Source organism: Petaurus breviceps, unplaced genomic scaffold (genome assembly GCF_028583685.1).
Source record: "Petaurus breviceps papuanus isolate PSGF00001 unplaced genomic scaffold, PetGlider_PUasm1.0 551, whole genome shotgun sequence".
NCBI lineage: Eukaryota > Metazoa > Chordata > Mammalia > Diprotodontia > Petauridae > Petaurus > Petaurus breviceps.
Genome location: NW_027186372.1, coordinates 33541208 through 33563528, shown reverse-complemented (window position 1 = coordinate 33563528; position 22321 = coordinate 33541208). Strand labels below are relative to the sequence as shown.

Genomic DNA, 22321 nt, shown 5'->3' with positions numbered 1-22321 from the left:
GATCTTGCAAAGTTATTTGGCTTCAGGAAAAAAAAATCATATGACCCTCCTTAGCAGTAAATTTATCCTTTTTTATCATCAAAAGAAATCATTGTTTAAAATGGTTGCACAGTGGTCCCTGCTCACCAGCTCAATCTGATAGAGTCTTCCCTTCCACGTCGCTACTTTCCCCATATCAGTTTTAATATATTGTGGGTCAGCATAATAAATTAAATGGGAATTATTTGGGAGTTTTGCGGAAGCTGTATATGATACATGAAGGCTAGCAGACAACACAGAAAAAGTTTAGAAACTCAGAAATACATAAAATATATGTATAGTATTATGTAATATCAACATATTTTATCTTTAAATACCATAATGATTCAAGACTTCTTCTCAGGTACAAAAGGAGATTTTCCAGGTAACAGGGACACAACACCCCTAGCCCCTCGAGATGTGAAAGGGATAACTGTATGAGCCACAATAGCTATTCACATTGATTTGGTTGCACATACTAGCTTATGGATGAAGAAAGGCCACATTTTGGAGGGGAAGAAGGAAGCTAGTCTGATAGTGGAGATGCCACATGAACCCTACGGGATCTACAGAAGGGATGATGCATTTTAGCTCATTTCAATCACAAACATTTATCACAAGCCAACTGCATAAAAGGCTTTATTACTTAGCAATAATGATGAACATGGCAGAGGTCTGCAATGTTTTTTCTCTAGGGAAGCCAGAGGGCTCCAAAGGACCAGGGAAGCTAAAGGGACCTTGACTCATTGTTACCAGAAACTGAGGAGGAGAAAAGGGCCAAAGGACAGGGTGTATCCACAAACAAGATCGTATATCCCCCGACTTCTTGGATGGCTCCATCTCTGCCCCAACAGTTCACTCAAGTGGAAGTTGCTGCAACTTACAGCATTTCAGTGATTAAAATATAATGTTTATATGGCCATCAGAAACTCTGCTCTCATGTTGATCAAAGGATCATAGATTTTAAAGCTCAAAGGGCCTTAAGAGCCATCTGGTCCAATTCCCTCATTTGACAGCTGAAGAAGCTGAGGTCCAGAGAAATTAAGTGGTTTGTTCAGGGTCACATAACTAATAAGTGTCTGTGGTTGGATCTGAACTCAGATCTTCTGGACTCCAAGTCTAATACAGAAATCACTACATCACTCCCCCTGGTAGTGAGAAGGTAGCAAAATGAAGGCAGAAGATGCTAAGAATCAGTTCTTAGATGATCTGTACATGCTAGTTTAACTACTAGAATTCAATGCAAGATCTTTTTCTGACAGCTAATGAGATGGTATCACTAGGGAAGGAACTGTGTTGCCATTCTCACTATGAATGAAGACAGAAAACAACTGGCTGCAATTTTTTGAAGACAAAAGATTGCAGCCAAATGGAAATCTCACAGGTTCTCCTCAGGGAGGCAAATAAGGATGTTGACAGGACCAGTTTTTTCTTTGTATCTGCTCTGTATGTATCTTGACTTCACCAATTTATGTACAGTGTTTTCTCCCCTGTTAGTAAGCTCCTTGAAGGCAGGTTTAGTTTTGGGGTTTGTTTTTTTGTTTTGTATTTTGTTTTTCCTCTGTTATCCAAAGCACTGAAGATTTTGCCTGCCAAGTAGAGAGACATGGTAGCCAAAGGCAATGCTGGTATACCATATGAGCTCATCTGTCAAACATTATAGAAAAAAAGTGATGGAATGTTATAAGCAGTATAAACACAAAAAAGAGGGAAATGGCGGCAATGGGGAAATGAGCCATCGAAATAGAGAAGTGTAGGGGCACATAACAAAATGTACACAGAAGAAATCCATGCTAGAGGTAATCATTTTAAAGGTACTTGGCAATCAAATCTCAGTCATTATTATAATTATTGTCATTATTAATAACTGACACATCTATAATACTTTGATGTTACAGAGCACTTCTAATATGTTATATCTTATTTGTGCCTTAGGATAACCTTGTGTGGAAGATTATATGTGTATTATCACCCCCTATTTACATATACAGCAACTGAGGCTCAGAAGGGCTAAGTCACTTATGAATGGTCCATATATATATTTGAGTCAGGATTCAAATCCAGGTCTTCCTAACCACAGGTCCAACATTCTATCCACAAAAGGGAAAATTTTAAAATACCATAAAATGTAGTTTTATTAATGGGGAAAAAAGACTATCAAGAAGATGTTAGCAACTTCTGACCCAAAGCTCCACTTCTTTATCAGTATAAAATCTTTATGAAGATATTTCTGTATGTAATCAATCAATATTCATTTATTAAGCACTTGCTGTGTTCCAGATATTTTAATAAGTGCTGGGTATACAAAAAAAGGCAAAAATACAATCCTTGCCCTCAAGGAGAATATCATTATGGAAAGCATGAAAAAGGAAAAGACAGGTTTCAGTAGGTGATTTTCTCTAGCTAACCCCATATTCACAGTCACATAAGGAACTAAAAGAGGGAGAGAATATAAGATTATGCTGCATCGGTTGTTTGTTGATGATAAGAAAGCATTTGACTTCTTAAAGGAAAATGAAGCCTCAGAGACTATGCTCTAACAATGTATTTCCAAAGCATCCATTAAAGTTTCCTTACTAGATGGTAGCATATGTATTCATAGTTAAGCACAGTTGTGTGTTCACATCATATGCAGCATAAAACAGACTCTTTGCCAGAGTTGTTTGCTAGAGTCGTGGAAGGTGGCCTGCCCAAAGTCCAAATAAAAGAGTGCACTGGGGCTTCTGTTTGGGCCATCGTGTTCTGATGCTATAGAGTTCTGGTACATGATAAGACCTCCTTAATAACATCTGCAAGTCACTCGAAAGAGATGGGCCTAGCAATCCACTCAGAAAAAAATCGAGTAAATGAAGAATGCATAATTCATAAATTAGGCCATGCAGTTGGATCATTGAGTTGGCCCACACGCACGTGGATTTTGAACAGGTCATTGTAGGTGGACCCACAGTAGGAGGATAATGGACTGAATATCATTTAGGATTTTATACAGCACTTTCAGCAATCCCTATTTGCTCCTAACCATAAAAGTTCATCTTTTAAATACCATCATCTTCCGAGGGATGATAGTACCATGGCTATAAATGAGGAAATACTGCAGCCTCAGAAAAATCAAAATTGTAGGTGACCTGAAGGCTAATATAAATACATGGTAGATGTCAGTAGGCTGCCATCTATTACCAGCCATCCCTTGTATGGGACAAATAATGTTAACAACATTGACATGGAGGGCTAGAAAAGGAGAAGGGTCACCCGAATAGAGTATCAGATGGGCAGCCTGGCATTGCACTGGTATCCACTGACATTAAAAGAAGCTGGAGAAGGCCTCCTGCCCACTGAATGGAGCTTCGTGGAGTATTTAGGGGAAGATTGTGGATAAGAAACACGTTTTTCACAGGCTCTGCTCAGACTTGCTTCATCATACCCCAGAAACCTCTTCATTCTAGAAGACCACATCATCCCTGGAATTTATACCTCAGAAGTACCCTTCATTCTTGCATTCCCTCCTTCTTATTGAATGGTTACTTCCAGAAACTCCATTTAAGGAAGGTGACCAAGTCATTTTACACCAGGCTGCACTTCTGGACTCTTCCATCATGCCCTCAACCCTGGCTATCCTCCCTTTTCAGCTTTCTTTTATTTATTGTTCTCCCCCATTAGAGTGTAAACTCCTTGATGGAATGAACTGTCTAGCTTTTTGCTTGTGTTCCCAGGGCTTAGTATAGTGTGATTTGTAAGTATTCAGTAAATGCTTGTTGACTGACATACTCAGATGAGATATCTTTTTTTTTCACTTTTTGGAGGGCAATTGGGTTAAATGACTTGCCCAAGGTCACACAGCTAGTTTGTGTGTGTGTGTGTGTGTGTGTGTGTGTCAAGTGTCTGAAGCCGAATTTGAACTCAGGTCCTCCTGACTCCAGGGCCAGTGCTCTATTCACTGCGCCACCTATCCACCCCTCCCCCTCAGATGAGATATCTTGCTAGATGTTATGCTATCTGCCCTGGTGGAGGGGGTACTCACATCTGTAAGATTCACAGATCCATTGAAGTATCCAAGTATAAAAGCTGCAACCTACTTCTTAGTGGTCCAAGTTCTACTCACTGGGTTAGACCAAAATAAGACTAATCACTTTTCCACATAACATCCCTTCAAATACTTGAAGCAATTTATCATGTCACCACTAATGTTTTCCTTTAGAAAAGACCAGGGAAACCAAATTCTTTGTACTCATAATGATCAGTCTCGGCCCCAAAAAGAAACAGAAAATTCATCTTCTTCTTGCCCCTAGGGACATAGACTATGGGTAAAGAATGTTGCAAATCCCCATCAGAAAACATCCCTGTGCCTACTGATTTTGCTTACCTGCTCTTTGTACATTTTGTTTTTTTGCTATGAAGGAAGGTTTTGGAGGCAGGCGTATGGGTGAAGGTATGTATCTGGAAACATGACATAAAAACAAAATAAATCAATAAACCTTCATTTAAAATACAAAAACAGCAAAAGACTGGGTCAGCCATTGTTCATCAAGGAGGCCAAGGAAGTGTTCTGACTGAAGCCAAGTGTCTGTCAGGGGAGAGGAAGGGCTAATATCTCCATGGGAAGCTTGCTTTTAAATAACTTTTGGGGATTTTTCCTCTTCAAATAGCTAAAATAAGAATAGAACCATAAAGCTTCTAGGGACACTAGATATCACTTAATCCCCTTATTTTATTGATGTTGCCCAGAAAGTTTAAGTGACTTTCCCAAAGAAGAGTTTCAACATAGTTCTTTTTTAATATATTATTTCATTATTCACAGACCCATGATTTTTTTTTTACTGAAGTGCCTTTATGCCTTTCTTAGTAGACAGTCTTCATTAGTTGCTGTGGTAGAAAACTACCAAACCCTGCTGGCCAATCAGCAAGGTAGTGAGCCTCTCAGGACTTGGCCAACAAACTCATGGTCCTCTACTGGGCCTGTACTGGGAGCTTGTCCAGCTTGCCCTCTGCTGGAATACCTTTCAAGAACCTAGAGTCATCTGCATGCTAGGACAAGGCCACAGAAGGAGAATTTCATATTATGATTTTAGTATATGTATTTTTATATTTAATATTTTATTTTATGTGTTACATTTCTCTCATATTTATAAATATATTTTATATGTTTATATATTTTATATTGTGGTTCTATTTTGTGGTTTTATATTTGTTATACTTTTAAAGTGGAAAATATATAAGGCTAGCTCATGTATAAAATGAGAAACTTGGATTTAATGGTCCCTTCCAGGTCTAGGTCTATGATCCTGTGATCTAAGGACCCATTAGGAGGGACTCTTGGATAGAGGAGCATTTAGTCATTGATATTGAAGCTCCTACAGGTTTTTTCCCTTGTTGTTCCATTGTTTCAGTAGTGTCCAACTCTTTGTGACCCCATTTCTGGTTTTCTTGGTGGAGTTACTGGAGTGATTGTCATTTCCCTCTCCAGCTCATTTTACAGAAAATTGTGTGAAAACTGAAAGCATAAGTGATTGTGAATTATAATGATGATATCTAATCATAAAACAGATTCTTTCTTCTTGAGTCCTTCCGGAGGACTATGGGTAAGGGATGTGGTGAGTGTTTCTATGTCTGTGGATTCGACTTAAATGTTTTCCTTTGTTACGAATTAGGAAATGGGGGATTAAATAAAAAATGATTCTTTTTATATTTATTTATTTTATTTTTATTTATGAAATGAAATAAGCATTTCCATAACATAATATAACATCATATAATAAAAAAGATAACTGCACATAAAACTGCAAATCTACCATGTACAACTTGCTATTCCTTTTAAATATATAATAAAGTTTTCATGTAAATTTCCTTTTTTTCCCTACTTCTCCTCCTGCTCTAGAGATGGCTATCATTAGACACAAATAGGTGTATGTGTGTGTATTATGTATATATACACATATATATGTAAATTATTCTATATATACTTCTATTTATTAGTTCTTTCTCTGGAGGCAGATAGCATCTTTCTTCATATGTCCTTCATAGTTAATCTGGATATTTATAATATATATATTAATTATAATATATAATATAATCTGGATATTTATAATAGTCAAAATGACTTATTCATTCAAAGTCATTCTTCAAACAATATTGGTTACTGTATACAATGTTTTCTTGGTTCTGCTCATTTTGCTCTTTGTTATTTCGTGCAAGTCTTTCCATGTTTTTCCAAGATCATGGATCTCATTTCTTATAGCACAGTAGTATTAAATCACAATCATATAGCACAACTTGTTCAGCCATTCCCCAATTGATGGGCATCCCGGCAATTTCCAGTTCTTTACCACCACAAAGAGAACTGCTATAAACATTTTAGAGCATATAGGTTCTTTTCCTTTTTCCCTAATCATCTTTGGGAATAGACCTACTATTGGTAATGATTTTGGTAGAAAAACAAAATGCTTAGATAAAGCATTTGTAAGAAAAGATAAAGAGTGAATTGGACCCCAGTTTGAAAGGGTCATTTTCTCTGTTATTTACATAACCCAGTTTAGTGTTTCCTATTTTTCCTGTTCTGGGAAGAGCATCACTCCTAGATGTGTGTTATACTGTCCTTTGTTCTTTTGTTCTGAGAAATATGTGGGAATCAGCCAGTCTTTGTGGAGAAAAACAGAGATAAAGATAGCAGGAGAACATAAAGCTGAGTGCCATAAATTTAAAATAAGCATGTGATTTGAGATTCTGAGATCTTCTACTGCAGCCCCCACAATGATTAAGTCAAAAGTTTTATGACAAGGACCCCTGTCTCAGTTTTTTTATGTTGTAGTGATTTGAGTCCTTGCCTTATTTTCCCACAGTAGTTACTGTGAGGTTCCTGAGGATAGGGAGTATCTTATTCATCTCTTTCTCCCTCTTGGTTCTGCATGGGACCCTCTTCTTAGTGAACTTTAATAATTCAAGGTTTTGTGATTTCATCAATTAGGGACTCCCTCCACGACATAGAACACAGTGGTTTACCATGTCTTACTAGAGAGGCTTCATGAGTTCCTGTGGCCCAAAGTTTAATCAGATGGAAGCAACCTTTCTGGTTATATATCTCCATTCTTATCTAGGCTGGACCTCTTGTGATGTGCTCCATCTTTGGATTTGTCCTTGAAGTCTTCCTAAGCTTCATAGAAACTGCTGGCAAGGCCCTCGAGAACCCAAGCTGGAATGATTGGAAAAGGACATTAGTCAAGATGCTCGTTGATCTTTTGTTGAATGATAGATACAGGTACACAGACAATACAACTGATAGGGCTGTTCCTCCTGATCCCATGCAAGAGTTGGGACAGGTCAAGTCAGAGGTGATAGTAACTGAGAACCTTTAATGGTCAGGGTCATGGTGCTAGTAGCACGGCTTCTTTGGGCTGGGGCTGCCTTCACTGTGCAGCTAGGTGGCTCAGTGGATGTAGCATTGGTGCTAGAGTCAGGAAGACTCATCTTCCTGAGCTCAAATTTGACCTCAGACACTTACTAAGCTGGGCTGGGCTTTGAACTGAGTCTTTTGTTTGTTTGTTTGTTTTTTGCTTTTTGGAGGGGGGAAGGTAGGGCATTTGGGGTTAAGTGACTTGCCCAAGGTCACACAGCTAGTAAGTGTTAAGTGTCTGAGGCCAGATTTTAACTCAGGTCTTCCTGACTCTACAAGTGCTCTATTCACTGCAACACCTAGCCACCCCTTGAACTGAGTCTTGAAGGATGCCAGGAGGCTGAGGTGAGGTGGCGGAGCATTCCATCCATGGGAAACAGCCAGTGAAAAGGCATAATATCAGGAGACAGAGAGTTTTGATTATCCTGGTTTCATTATGAGCCCTACCATTGGGAGATAATCCTATTTCTCTTTTTCTTCTGAATGAACTTCAGCTCTGAAGAGCTCCCAATCACAGCTCACCTCTTCTTCTAACACTGATCTAATTGGGCTCCAGTAGACAAGGAGAAGGGACAGACCCCGATAGGAGGACAGGGCAGTAGGATAGTAACCTAGATAACTTACACTCTTTTACCCACCACAAAGAGGAGGTGGAGGGAAAAAAGGATCAGTCAAAAGGAAAAAGAGGTTCATTAATATGTTTGGATGTAGATGGCATTGCCACCCCAAGTTGGGCAGTGAATTTTTGGACATAGAAATCAGAGTGTTTTCTTTGAGAAGCCCTTCTTAAATAGATTATGGTTTAACACATTTTCTGTTTCTATAAAAAGATAGCACATTCATCTAGATATACTGTCAAACCTCACTACCTCAGGGAGGGAATATCCAGCAAGAATTAGAGATTACTGAAAAGAAATTCCATTTGTAACTTGCTTATAAGCTAAGGTATAAATCATCCCTATAAGAAAATGAGTTGTTACTAAAAAAAAAAGTCATATGGGTTTACATTATATTAATAAAGCTTAAAACTGTACTAAGACTTTTGGGGCACTCTGTATAATATTTCACCAGTCAGGGATTCATAATTTACCAACACAGATACAACTTCTCCATGACTTAGTAAGTGGTTTCATGAGTTTCTAGCTCACTCCCTTCTAAAAACAAATTATTGCATCATCATCATCATCATCCTTCATATTTATATAGAGCTTTAAGGTCTACAAAACACAAATATTACCTGTGTTCATCTTCACAACAATATTGTGAAGTAGGCACTATGATTACCCCATTTTATAGCTGAGGAAAGTAAATCTAAGACAGATTAAATGAGTTGTCCAGGCACACGATACTTTTGTCCAAGGTTGGATTTGAACTCAGATCTTCCTGACTTCAAGTCCACAGCTCTATCCACCACCATCTAGCCAGCCCATTAGTGAGGACCCTTTCCACACTTAGCAAGGCTGTCTGCAAATGACAGACTTATTCTCCCTTGCCGGGTCTGTGCTCAAGGCGTAAGCTGCTGGGACTGTACAAGCTCTGTCTTGCTGGCATAGTCTCTAAAAAACAGTGGTTACTTTCACACCATGACAAGTTATCACAGGAGGGCTTTAGGAGAGATACTTGTAAATAAAATCTGAAAGTTTGCAAAGGAAGAACAATTTCTAAGATTTTTATGCCCTAATTCAACAGCATCAGCATGGATTGAGTACCTGCTGTGTGCTGGGTTGAGGTGGAATCATGGATACAGCGGTCATTCATGACCCCAGGGAATCTCACAGTTTAGTGAAAAGGGATGAGACAAGGCCACAACAGAGTACCACGGTACAGGGAAATGTATGGTAGGGACCATAAAATGTATGCATAGCATGTACAAAGTACACTGGGGGTTAGAGGAAGGAAAAATCACACTCATTTTAAGAGTAATCTTAGAAAGATAAGAGCTAGGCTTTAATGAAGAGGTTCTTAATCTTGAGTCTGTGAATTATTATTTTAAAAATATTTTTATAGGGAAGCTAGATGGTGCAATGGACAGATCATAAGACCTGGAGTCAGGAAGACCTGAGTTCAAATGTGACATCAGGCATTTACCAGCTATGTGACCTTGGGCAAGTCACTTACCCTATTTGCCTCAGTTCCCTCATCTATAAAATAAGCTAGAGAAGGAAATGGCAAGTGATTCTAGTATCTCTGCCAAGAAAAATTCCAAATGAGATCACAAAGTATCAGAAACAACTGAAAATGACTATACATATACATATACATATATATATACGTATACATATATATCTTTCTGTATAATTGGATTAATTTCCTTTGTAATCCTGCATAATCCCTGGCAACTGGAAAGAGTGGTAGAGGTGCTATAAGGAGGACCTGAGTTCAAATGTAGCCTCAGATGCTTACTAGCTGTGTGACCCTGGACAAGTCACTTAATTTCTGTCTTCTTCAGTTTTCTCATCTAGAAAATGGGGACAATAATAACATCTACCTCTCAGAGTTGTTGTAAGGAACAAATGAGATAATATTCATAAATTTACAAGATGTTTTGCAAATCTTAAAGTGCTACATAAATACTAGTTGTTGTAGTTATTTGCATTTTAAAGTGTTTTGAGTTGAGGTTCCATAGGCTTCAACAGTCAGCCAGAGGAATCCATGACACAATAAAATTTAAGAACCTTTGCTCTAAATGGCAGGATATCTCTAAACAGATTTCAAAACTGTAAGGTTTAAAGGTTTTTGCTTTCAATCAATGTATATTTTAGAATAGAATTTTTGCCTTTTTTCCTATTGGAACATTTTCCTAATGTCCTGAAATGACATTAGCTGTTTTTTTTAGGGTTCGAATGGACTAAGCTAAGATGGGATGGGGGTGGAAGGTCCAGGGCATTGGAAGAAGCACTGGCCCTAAAGTCAGAGAATCTGGGTTCTAATTCTAGCTCTGCTACTTACTACTTATATGATACTGAGCAAGACAATTTTCTGAGCCTTTTTTCTTGTCTGTAAAATGAGGCGGCAGCTAGGTGGCACAGTGAACAGAGAGCTGCACCTAGAGTCGGGATGGCCTGAATTCAAATCCAGTCTTAGGAACTTACTAGCTGTGTGACCCTGGGCAAGTCATTTAACCCTGTTTGCCTCAGTTGTCTCATCTGAAAAATGAACTGGAGAAGGAAATGGCAAACCACTGCAGTATCTTTGCCAAGAAAATCCCAAAAAGGGGTCACAAAGAGTCAGACATGACTGAAAAATGACTGAACAACATAAAATTACAAATTATAAATACCTTTCTCTTATTGAATCAGAAGGGGGAAATGCCATTGGCTAAGTAAAAATTAACCATTCCTCCTACAAAGCTCTTTAAAAAAGTAAATAAATAAATAAATTAAAATGAATAACTAAATAAATAAATATGGCTCTTGAGAGATATAAATGGAGAAAGAACCCAGTTCCTGAGAGTGAACTTTTCTGAGGGAAGTAGGGTGCTGGGGAGGGGGGAATTTTTCTCTCCTCTTCCCTCCCCATTTCCATAGTCCATGTTTTCTGTCAGCAGTGTTGTTTACCTAGTAGGATATCCCCATCCAGAAGTTGGAAAACCAGTTTAGGAAAGTTCAAGACACAAGTGAAGGAGCAGATGAAACATACTCTCCAAACAGACATGGTAGTTTTCAAGTGGCTTCAATGAGTAGGACATTTGGCAGCAAAGAAAAGAGTCAGCTATGGACTAAGGAGAATTAGTCCTAGCATTCAAGAGTCACTTGGCAGAAAGAAACAGACCATGGGCACCTGACAGAATGGCCCTCCAAAGAAAGATGTTATACTTAAGGGGAGAGTTATAAAGACCCTTCTAGGACAAAAAGAATATTGTGTCCCTGCAGCACTGGTTTGGGGAATTGCTTTAGCTAAATGTCTTCCCCATGTATGTGCTTCATTACCATTGTAGTTTGTGTTCACTTTTACTGCAACTACTATATGTCATTGCAGGAAGGTAACCCCAGATTTATGGGGGAAGGAATGTTTTTATCACTGTTTTTTACCATGCCATTTTAGTAAATGCCTTTGCTGTGAACTAATTGTGTTTACTAGATGATTATTAAAGATGAGCACATTGGAGAGGGCTTGTGAATTATAGTATTAGTAGTAGTAGTAGTAGTAGTAGTAGTAGTAGTGACACACAGGGTACCTTGAACCTGAGTGTAAGAGCCTCTGGTGACCCATCCCCAGAATGTGAATGAAAATTGGATAAGTAGCCCCAAAGATAGACCCAGAAAGATGAAATTAATTGCCTGTGATCCCCAAGTTTCAGAGATGGAATTTGATCCCAGGTATTGCTGACTCTGAGTCTGCCAAGCAATGCTATCTAGACTCAAAACAGAAGAATTCATCTGGTTGAAGTTAAATACTAATTAAATGGGCAAAAAAAATTGTATGAATTTGAAAGTCTGTGATTGAGAAGTTGGATGAAATATCTGGGATTTGCTACACCTGAGGGACACCATATTGCATTTCCCTGTTCCTATCTACACACCTGTTAAGAAAAACACTGCTTTCCTTGAGAGGTGGTGTTGGATAACGGCCACCTCTGTTGGATAACAGAACTTCTGCAGCACTCTATGGCACGAGAAATTTGCCAGCTGGTTGTTAGCAGAAGCTGTCTGCCCCTTTCTTCCCCTCCCCTCTCAGGGATTTGTGTGGGTGTTTCTGTTCTATGGCCCCATGAGCACATGACAGATTGTTCACATTCAGCAGCGTATCCAAATCACTACAGAGCCAAACACGAGACCCATATGCTATTCCAATGGCTGATGGGGGAAATAGATGTTTTCTTCACTGCCAGACCCCATTGGGCCCCATCTGAAAGTTCCACCAGCTTTTCTCTCTATCATCTGGCACTCCAGTCCTGGAGAATGTGATTGCTGATCCCCTCCGTACAAAGGAAGCTGTTGAGTCATAGGTCATGTCAGGCAGCTGATGATTCCTAGGAAAGGAACTTTCATTGCCCAAGATTTAGCTTTGGGATTCCCAACTTACTTTCTGTTTACTAGAGGCTTCATCCGCCATCCACACCCAAAGGTATCTCTGATCTAAAACAGACTGCCTGGCAGAAAATGATCCTTGACCACTCTCCCCCATCAGTTCCATTCTCACTCCGGATCTCACTCTCTACTTTGGAGGTATCTTGTGCTTTCTCACTTCAGTGACTCTGGTCATGCTCTTTATTTTGTTGGGAATTCTTTTCTTCCTAGTCTTCAAAGCACAACTATCTGCTATCTCCTGGAGGCTTTCCCTGATTCTCCCTTCTCTGAACTTCTACAATCCTCTGCTTATAGATTTCTTTTGGCCCTTGCTTCTTTCCCTGTCATACTGTAGTCATGTGGATTCTCTCCACTATACCAGGCTCTCCCTCAGGATAGGGATTTACCCATTCCCAAAAGAGGAAGATCCCAGCCTGGCATTTAAAGCCTTCGACAAGATGGTACCTCTCTACCTTTCCAGTTGTTTCATAATACTACCCTTCCCCAAGGACACCTACATGGTGCAGTGGATAGAGTCAGGTAGACTCATCTTCTTGAGTTCAAATCTGAATAGCTGTGTGACCCTTGGCAAGTCACTTAACCCTGTTTGCCTCAGTTTCTCCATCTGTAAAAGAAGAAAGAAATATCAAACCATTCCAGTATCTCCACCAAGGAAACCACAAAGGGGGTCACTAAAAGTCCAATATGACTTCGACAATTAGGTAACAACACTACCTTTCCTAAACTCTTTTCTAGCCCAACTAACCCGAGACCTATTCACCATGCATGCCATTTCCTTTCCTGCCTTCATACCTTTGCATAGGTGGTCGCTGCAGTAGGAATGTCCTCATTTCTCTGCCCTACCTCTTAGAATCCCTAGCTTGTTTCACAGCTCAGCTCATGTGCTGCCTCCTACCTAGACCTTTCTGATCCCACAGCTGTTGATGTTCTCTCCTATTGAAGTAACTTGATATAGCATTGTCCAAACACATCTCTACTTATCTCTCTGTGTAGGCTGAATGCCCTGAGTACAATAGAATGTAAGCTTTGTCTCCTGGAGGCTTCCTATGGTTCCTGCACACAGCTGTCATTAAATAAAAATATAGCAAATTGAATTACATCATTCAGAATATCTTTCTCTCCCACTCCCCCATAGTATTTGGTACAAGGTTCTTGCCTATAGCAATGTGGGGAAATGAAATAGCATTGAATTTGGAGTCAAGGGCTAGGTTCAAAATCTGGTTCTCTGGCACTGCCTTCTCTCAGCCTTAGCTACCTCATCTGCAAGATGGCCATAACAGGATTTCCAGTCATGAGGGATCCCTTAGTCATTTAATCTGACCCCTTAATTTTATATATCTGAAAATGGAGGCCCAGAGAGGACCTTCCCCAGGGTCACATGCAATAAGGTACAGAACAAGGATTTAAATCTAAGACCTCCGATTCCAAATCCAAATGCACCATCCTGCCTCACATAATTAATACCTATACTTTCCACCTCACATGCCTATTGTGAGGGTCAAATAAGATAATTTAGTCTATCCTACATAGCTTAAAACTGCACTCAGACTTTGTGGACAGCTTGTCTTTGTAAATGCTTTGCATAAACTGCAATTCTCTGTAGAAATTATAGATGCTGTTATTGTTATTATTGTTAGCACACCTTGGTAAATGTTCCTTGATCTTAAATGAATTCCTGTCCAGTGCAGGGCTCAGGGGAGGGACAAATTTAATTTTGAAGGCATTTTAATATAACCAAATCAGCAACAGGATGATCAGGTTGTTTGGTGTTATAGGCTTTAGGACTGGAGGTAACTAAAGGGGTCATGTAGTCAAACTTCCATTTTACTGAGGAGGAAACTAAGGTCCTTTGGGATCATAAGATCCAAGAGCTACAACTGTAATTGACACAAGAGGCCATCGAGTGTAGCCCCCTCATTTTATATATGAGGAAACTGAGGTCCAGGGAGATTGTGTCTTGTCCAAGATTACCCAAGCAACAAATGTCAAGGGTGGGATTTGAACCCAGGTCTTCTCACTCCAGAAATGATGCTGCCTCTTCATGTAGTTTATTGTCAATTTTGTATATTTGATTATTTCCCATGAAGTAAATTGAAGAATTCCTTCTTAACCAGCTCATTTATTTATCAGTTCATGTATTATTCATTCATGAATGCTTGGGTTTAAATATAGTTCAGAAAGTATAAATAGTGATATTTTGTATTTATAACCTGGAACCAATCTGAATTCTGTCAGAAAACTTGTCTCACTCAGATTCCCCAAGTCCCCAAGTAGTTCTGCTGCAGACTCCTGATCACAGAGGCTACCAGGGCAGCATTGCCAGGAAGACTGAGATACTCCTCAGAACCAGACTATATTGAGAATGGCCATATGACCTCCTTAAAATACAAAGTGATTGAATGAGTGTCCCAAGTAGAGCCTCTGCCAAGCTCTCTAAGATGGGGATTTCAGACCAGTCACCAGACATAATAGGTGTTGTAATTATCTGGGGGAAGAAAAGAGACAGGAGGAAGAGATCACTGTGGACTAGATTGGCCATGGGAGTTGGTCTGGGCAAGAAAAGATGGATAGGATTCACATCAGTGGAAAAGAGTAGCAAAAAATGCAGAGATAATAGTGTGTTATCCTGTCTTATTCCATGCCCCACACCTATTTTTCAACTCTAACTCTGAGAATACTAGTCAAATGCATTATTAGTTTTTACTTCCCTGCTTTGCTTTGTTATAAGTGTCCTCTCATGAAGTGAGAGTGATCTGTAAATGTATATAAGGTGAAAACAAAATGTTAATTAAAATGAGGGAGATGGGAATATGCAGAACATATTTAGAAGACAGCAAGGAAGCCACTTCATATATAAGAATATTAGGTAAGGGGGGCAGCTAGGTGGCGCAGTGAATGGAGAACCAGCCCTGGAGTCAGGAGGACCTGAGTTCAGATCCGGTCTCAGACACTTAACACTTACTAACCGTGTGACCTTGGTCAAGTCACTTAACCCCAATTGCCCTGCCTTCCCCCTCCAAAAAAAAAGAAGAACATTAGGTTAGAATCAAATTATGGTAGGCTTTAAATTGCAAGCCAAAGATTTTGCATTTTTTTCCCTAAAATCAATAGGGAGCAATGATGATTTTTGTACAGAGAAATAAAATAAAGCTGTGTGACAAAAGGTTTGTTGTTGTTCAGTTGTGTCTGATTCTTCATGACCTCATCTGGGATTTTCTTGGAAAAGATACTGGAGTGTTTTCCATTTTCTTCTCTGGCTCGTTTTATAGTTGATGAAACTGAGGCAAAGTTAAGTGGCTTGCCCAAGGTCACACAACTAGTAAGTCTCTGAGGCTGGATTTAAACTCAAGAGGAGTCGTTCTGACTCCAGGCCCGGCACTCTGTCCACTGTGACACCCAGCTGCCCTGAGACAAAAGTTTATTATGATGGAATGAGAGGTAGATTGGAGGGGTACAGTCTGGAGTCAGGGAGACCAGTTAAAAGGTGATTTCTGCAGCAATCTAGGTGTCAGACGCTGAGATTCTGTACTAACCATGTTAGCAATGGGAGCTGTGAGGAAGGGGTGACAAGAAGAAAGATTTCAAAGACAGTGAACCCTGTGTATCACTGTTAAATTTCTGACATTCTGAATTTGAGGTGCTTTTCTTAGAGGAAACTGGTTTGAGAGAATCTAGACTCAAGTTGATAGTTTTGGGAACAGGTGGGTAATTTATCACACCTTTTCAACAACCACTAGTGGGGGCCAGCTTTCTGCTTTACATACTCAGTGTGAGCCTTGATAGGAGGAAGATGGAGGACATGGGGGCTAAAGAAAGAAGGCCTAATACAGAATGGAAAAGCTTAAAGCCCTGGCAGAGGCCTGAAAAAGGCAGAAGGAAAGTGACAGGACAGGTAGAGTTTCCTAATATGTAAATTGAAGGGATTAAACTAGTTCTAAGGTCCCTTCCATCTCTGACATTCTAAGGTCCCGTCTGTCTCTGACTCTCTGTGCTTCATGTTGCTAAATACTCACTGACCTGAGTTCAAATCCGGCCTCAGATACTTAACACTAACCATGTGACCTTGGGCAAGTCACTTAACCCCAATTACCCTGCCGCCGCCCCCCCGAAGCATGGATAGACTTGCACAAAATAATGAAGAGTGAAATGAGCAAAACCAAGAGAACATTGTATATAGTAACAGCAATATTGTTTTAAGAACAACTTTGAATGACTCAGTCATTTTAACATTAAACATTATAACCATTTTAACCATTATAAACATATGAAGGAAGACACTGTCTGCATCCAGAGAAAGAAATGATAAAGAGAAGCGTCTATGGAATGATTTTACATATATATATAACCTATAGGGCTGGGAGAGGAGTGAAAAAAGGAAAAAAAGTTACATAATAACTTTATTACATATTTGAAAGGAATAACAAGTTATACATAATAGATTCACAATTTCATGTGCAATCTTTTTTGTTCTACTATGTTATGGAAATGCTTGTGTTATTTCCTAAATTAAAAATAAAATAAAGAATTCGAAACAAAGAATGTCAGAGTTGCAAGAGTCTTAGAGCCTAGGACATAAAACTTCTCTATTTTTTGTGTTCTGTAGCCTAAGATCTCTTCCAGTTAATTCCATTAAATTCTATGTTCTAAGGTCCTTTAACAATTCTGCTATTCTTTTCTATGTTCTAAGGAGGCTTTCAGCTCTGACATTCTATGTTCTGAGAACCTTTCTATACTTGGTCTTCTGTGTTCTGAGGGATATGGTTCTTTGACTTCGCCTTATTCAATTTTGCCTTAGACCCAGTGCTATTTCTTAAGGGGATTTTGGTCTGAATGATGATTTCACTGGTACCTACTAAGCTCTTTATCAGCCTTATTTCATTATCAAATATCCTAAAGCAGGAATTCTTAACCTAGGGGTTCTGAACCTTTTTTTAAAAAAAGATTTTGTTGTTTTGTTTTGCAATCCTATATTTTTATTTTGTGTGTTTAAAAATGCTGTTCTGATAAAGGATGCATAGATGTCATCTGACTGCCAAAGTAGTCCATGAGACAAAAAAAGTTAAGAATCCCTTCCGTTGGGGCAGGTAGGTGATACAGTGAATAGAGCACCAGCCCGGGAGTCAGGAGGACCTGAGCTCAAATCTGGTCTCTTGACACACTTACTAGCTATGTAACCTTGGGCAAGTCACAGCTCCAATTGCCTTGCCTTCCCCTCTTCAGAAAAAAAAAATAATCCCTTTCAGGGGAGGCCAGGTGGCTCAGCGAGTAAGAGCACTGGCTCCAGTGTCGGGATGACCTGGATCAAAATCCGGGCTCAGATACTCAGCACCACACCCAGAAATAACTGGCCGTGTAACCTTGAGCAAGTTACTTAACCCCTATTGCTTTAAAAAAAAATAATAATAATCCCTTTCATAGAAGAAGATCTTGTTGGCATTGCGTCTCACAAACATAAGATGAATGAACATTGTTTTGTTGTTGCTCAAAAAAAAAACAAAAACTATTCCTGTGTATAGAAATAGGAACGTGAGTCACTCCTACATTTAGTGCTTAGAATACTGTATAGATTCAAGACTGACTGTAGAGCACATAGAAGAGCTTCAGTGGTCATTGGACACCCAAGGGAACAATGATGGTCAGAGATGACTGTAGCAGAGCATTGCTAGGCATAGATGACATGATGGTATCATGCCAGATATTGATCACAAGAGATAAAACAAAAATAAATAGATAAATAATAATAAAATACAATACAAATATGTGACAGAAATGTCCTAGAGGTGATGCTAAGTATAAATGCACGTAGAAATCAGTACTTGTCGATGTCTGAGACAAATTTGTCCCTAAGTCATGGGGCTGGCATGGAGATACAGGGCATAGAAATGTCACATAATAACATTCCAATCACACTCTCTCCTCTCCTTTCCCTCCCTCTCTTCTCCCTTTTCTTCTCCTCTCCTTTTCTTCTCCCTCTTCTCCTCTCCTCTCCTTTTCTTCTCCCTCTTCTCCTCTCCCTCTCCACTTTCTCTCCTCTCCTTTTTTGTCATCTCTTCTACCTTCTTCTCCCCTCTACTCTTTTTAGTCCATGAGCCTCATAGAGATCGGGAACCCTTCCCAGAGCTTGGAGAACGTGTGTCACTGGGCCTTTCTCCAACGGAAATCAGATACAAGCCAGGCGGAATCTCACGACCATGCCATCTTTCTCACCAGACAGGACTTTGGCCCATCAGGGATGCAAGGTGAGCTCTCCTGCCTGCTGTTCCTGGGCTGCCTGGATAGATTGGAGTGGGGGGAGGCCTCTGCTGCTTCCTGTCTGGTTTCATCTTTTCCTATGCTGGGACTGGGGCAGGGGATATGCCAAGGGAACATTACCCAGTCACATAGCTGCAATAGAATGTTTAGGACCCTGACTTTTGCACCACTCTAGACACAGTCCATTTGGACATCCATCCCAGGACTTAGGATAGTGCTTTGTGTCTGGTAAATCCTTAATAAATCTTTTTTCATTCATTTATCATTCTCAGAGAAATCCATACCTGTGCCCTTCTTAAGCTGCGCCCATCTGATCAAACTAGCTGGCAAACTGGCATCCTCTCAGCCCTCAAAGTTTCATTGTTCTTTTATTCCATTGTTTTTTCATTTCAAAATTATCATATTACCATCAATCCCTGAGCATCTATTCCAATTGCTCAAGGTAGAGATGAGGCTTCTCTAAAGGAAAAACAATTTTAAAAGAAAGAATAAATCAAGCTAATAACATAGAAAAACGTCCAAGAAAGCTGAGTGCTCATCTTGTCTTTCACCAGCAGAATTGTCTCAAACTCAGCTTTACAATCTAAGACTCGGTGTTGGCTTCATCCGCCCTCTAGACTTGGGCCCTGAGCACCATGGCGAGACCCGTTCCATGAAATCTCACCTTCAATACTATGGCAAGAACTCACATTTCCTTACTATATGGACCCTGGCACTGCCCACCTTTGAGTTTCCTCCCTTTAACTCATTGACCCAATTGTGAAAAGTCCCATGACCTTGGCCAATCAGGAAGGGACACTTTTTCTTTTCCCCATTTCTGTCTTCTACCCTACCTCATATGATCACTTCAACAGTAATTATATGATTGGACATAATCCCCATCAGAAAGGCTTCACAAAAAACATTAACACCTAGCATAGATTAATTACATGTTATTCCCATAGCCAATCTTTCCTATGTTCACAAAGAAAATTTCCTTATAATTGATTTTTTTCCCAATAAACCCATACCCCTCCTCCAATTCCCCAAATCCTCTCCTGGTAGCCAGTCTTGCAGGAATGAAGCTCTTTAAACCTAACTCAATCAGTTCTTGGGTGACACATGCACAGTCCATTGTCAACTGGTATTCACAGGTTTTTTGGCTGAGTATAGGACCTGCCAGAGTCGTCACCAGAATGACTCCCATAGCATGATGTCAATTCGGAGTAAAACTGCAGTGATATTAAAATCTGTCAATAAGACATCTAATATGTTGGGTGCGATCTCAGAAGCTTGAGGTCTTCAGGGTCCCCAGAGGCCATCTACTCTGATTGAAACCTGAAAAAGAATCCCCTCCCTCTGTAACATAACTGGCAAGTGGTCACCCAGCCTTTACATGAAGACCTTCAGTGAAGGAGAACCCACTACTTTCCAATTCATTTCTTTTTGTGACAACTCTAATCATTAAGATTTACTTTTTTAAAAAATCTATATGGGATTTTTTTACATTACTTTTATAGATGTCTCCTCCTTCATGAAAGATCTCCTGTAAGGAAGTAAAAGAAATAGATAAAACTAATAATACAGTGCAAGTCACATAACCCTGTTTGCCTCAGTTTCCTTATCTGTAAAATGAGCTGGAGAAGGAAATGGCAAACCACTCCAGTATCTCTGCCAAGAAAACCCCAAATGGGGTCATGAAAAGTAGGATATGACTAAATAACAACAACACAAATAATACAATGACCTCATCTGAAAGTGCTTACAACATGTCACATCTATAGCATATCACAACCCCCCCCACTTCTCTGTTTAAAAAAAGAATAGAAATCTATCTTCTTTCCCTCCTAACAACAAGCTTATATCTACATCACTGCACCTTCTTCCCTCTATTTCTCTCTTTTGCCATTTGTGGCCAAGCACCAAAAGTCTAACCTATCTCCCACATAACAAACTTTCAAATCCTTGAAGACAGCCAGCTCTCTCGTCTTTTTTCTACAGAAGATTTTTAGAAAGACATGGATAAGAACTATATGAAATGAAAATGTGTGGATTGTCCTAGAGGACCACTGACCACAATAAGGAACTCACCTCTTTTTGTTAACATCAAGTTAACAGTTGGACCTTGGTGACGGGGTTGCTGAGCGCTATTGACTTTTCTGTTCCCTCTAAATCCAAGCTTTTTCTTGGTGATCAGACAATGGGCTGGTTGCAAGTCAGCATGGCATAGCGGAAAGAACTCTGAACGTGTCAGAAAAACCTGCTTTGGCCTCTTAGTAACCGTGTGGCCTTAGCTGGGTCATTTAACCTCTGTGAGTCTCGGTTTCCTCATCTGTAAAGTGGAGATAAAAATACCAAGTAACACTTGCCTCACAGGTTGTTGTGAGATGATGTTGCTGACCTTTACTAAAATGTATGTAAAATGCTTTGTAAAACTTAAGGTGGTGGTGGTGGTTGAGTCATTTCAGCCATGTCCCCATTTGGGGTTTTCTTGGCAAAGATACAGGAGTGGTGTGCCATTTCTTTCTCCAGGTTATTTTTACAGATGAGGAATCTGAGGTAAACAGAGGTGAAGTGACTTGCCCAGGGTCACCCAACTAGGAAATGTCTGAGCCTGGATTTGAACACAGAAAGAGCTACTCCCAAAGCTTAAGGAGCTATGTAAAATTCATTCATGAGCATCATCTTTGTTATAATTTAAAGTCATTCTTTGACCCATTTGGATTACCTCCATGCCATATGCCTTAGCCAATAAGGTCATGTGGACAGTAGATCACAGTAGACTCGTTTCCCCAAACTCCATATTCCTTGTCCTTTTTCTATTTCACCCCTGCCAAAAAGGCATTGTTATGTTGTGAATCAGGAGCAGACTTTGGAAATGGAGGAGATCTCAGATGCCACCAGGTCCAGTTTAAATAGAAATTCCCTTTACAGTATTCCTGATAAGTAGAATGTATATTTGACTTCAAGATTGCCATGATGGGGAGCCCATTACTTCCCAAAGAAAATCATTCTATTTTTGGATATAATGATAATTGCTAACCTTTATGTAGCCCTTGAATGTTTGCAAAATGCTGTACATATATTCTCATTGATCCTTATGACCACACTGTGAGGTTGGTGTTCTTATTGCCCCCATTTAAAAGATAATTGGGGAAAATGAAGCTGAGAGAGAGGAGGTCAAGTGACTTGCCCAGAGTCACCTAGCTAGTAAATGTCAGAGACAGAATTTGAACTCAGATCTTCCTGACTCTTAAGTCCAGCATCATAACCACCTAACTTCCTCTCACGGCTAGAAAGCCTGCCCTTCTCTCCAGCTGAAAATTATACCCTGTGACTTCTCTGTACTGTTCATTGCCATGCCCTGTTGGGCCAAGCAGAACAAGGCTGATTCCTCTTCCAGATGACAAGTCCTTCAAATACTTGAAGACATTTTGCTTCTCTGAAATCAATCAAAATTTATTAAGCACCTACTATGCGACAGACACTGTGCTAAGTGCTTTATAATTATTATCTCATTCAATCCTCACATCACCCTGGGGGGGAGAGAGGGAGAAAGGCTCTATTATTATCCTTATTTTACAGATGAGGAAACTGAGGCAGGCAGAAATAAGTAACTTGCCCAGAATCATACAACCTAAGAAGTGTCAGAGGCTGG

General features: G+C 39.7%; 1 protein-coding gene across 1 annotated transcript in view; it reads left to right on the top strand.

Moving 5' to 3' along the window:
* ADAMTS2 (ADAM metallopeptidase with thrombospondin type 1 motif 2) overlaps positions 1-22321 on the top strand; it is a 470846-nt gene that overhangs the window by 366513 nt on the left and 82012 nt on the right. Inside the window, exon 6 of the mRNA XM_069102579.1 lies at positions 18515-18671. Within this exon, the coding sequence (XP_068958680.1) occupies positions 18515-18671 (157 nt within the window). The remainder of the gene's footprint in view (positions 1-18514; positions 18672-22321) is intronic.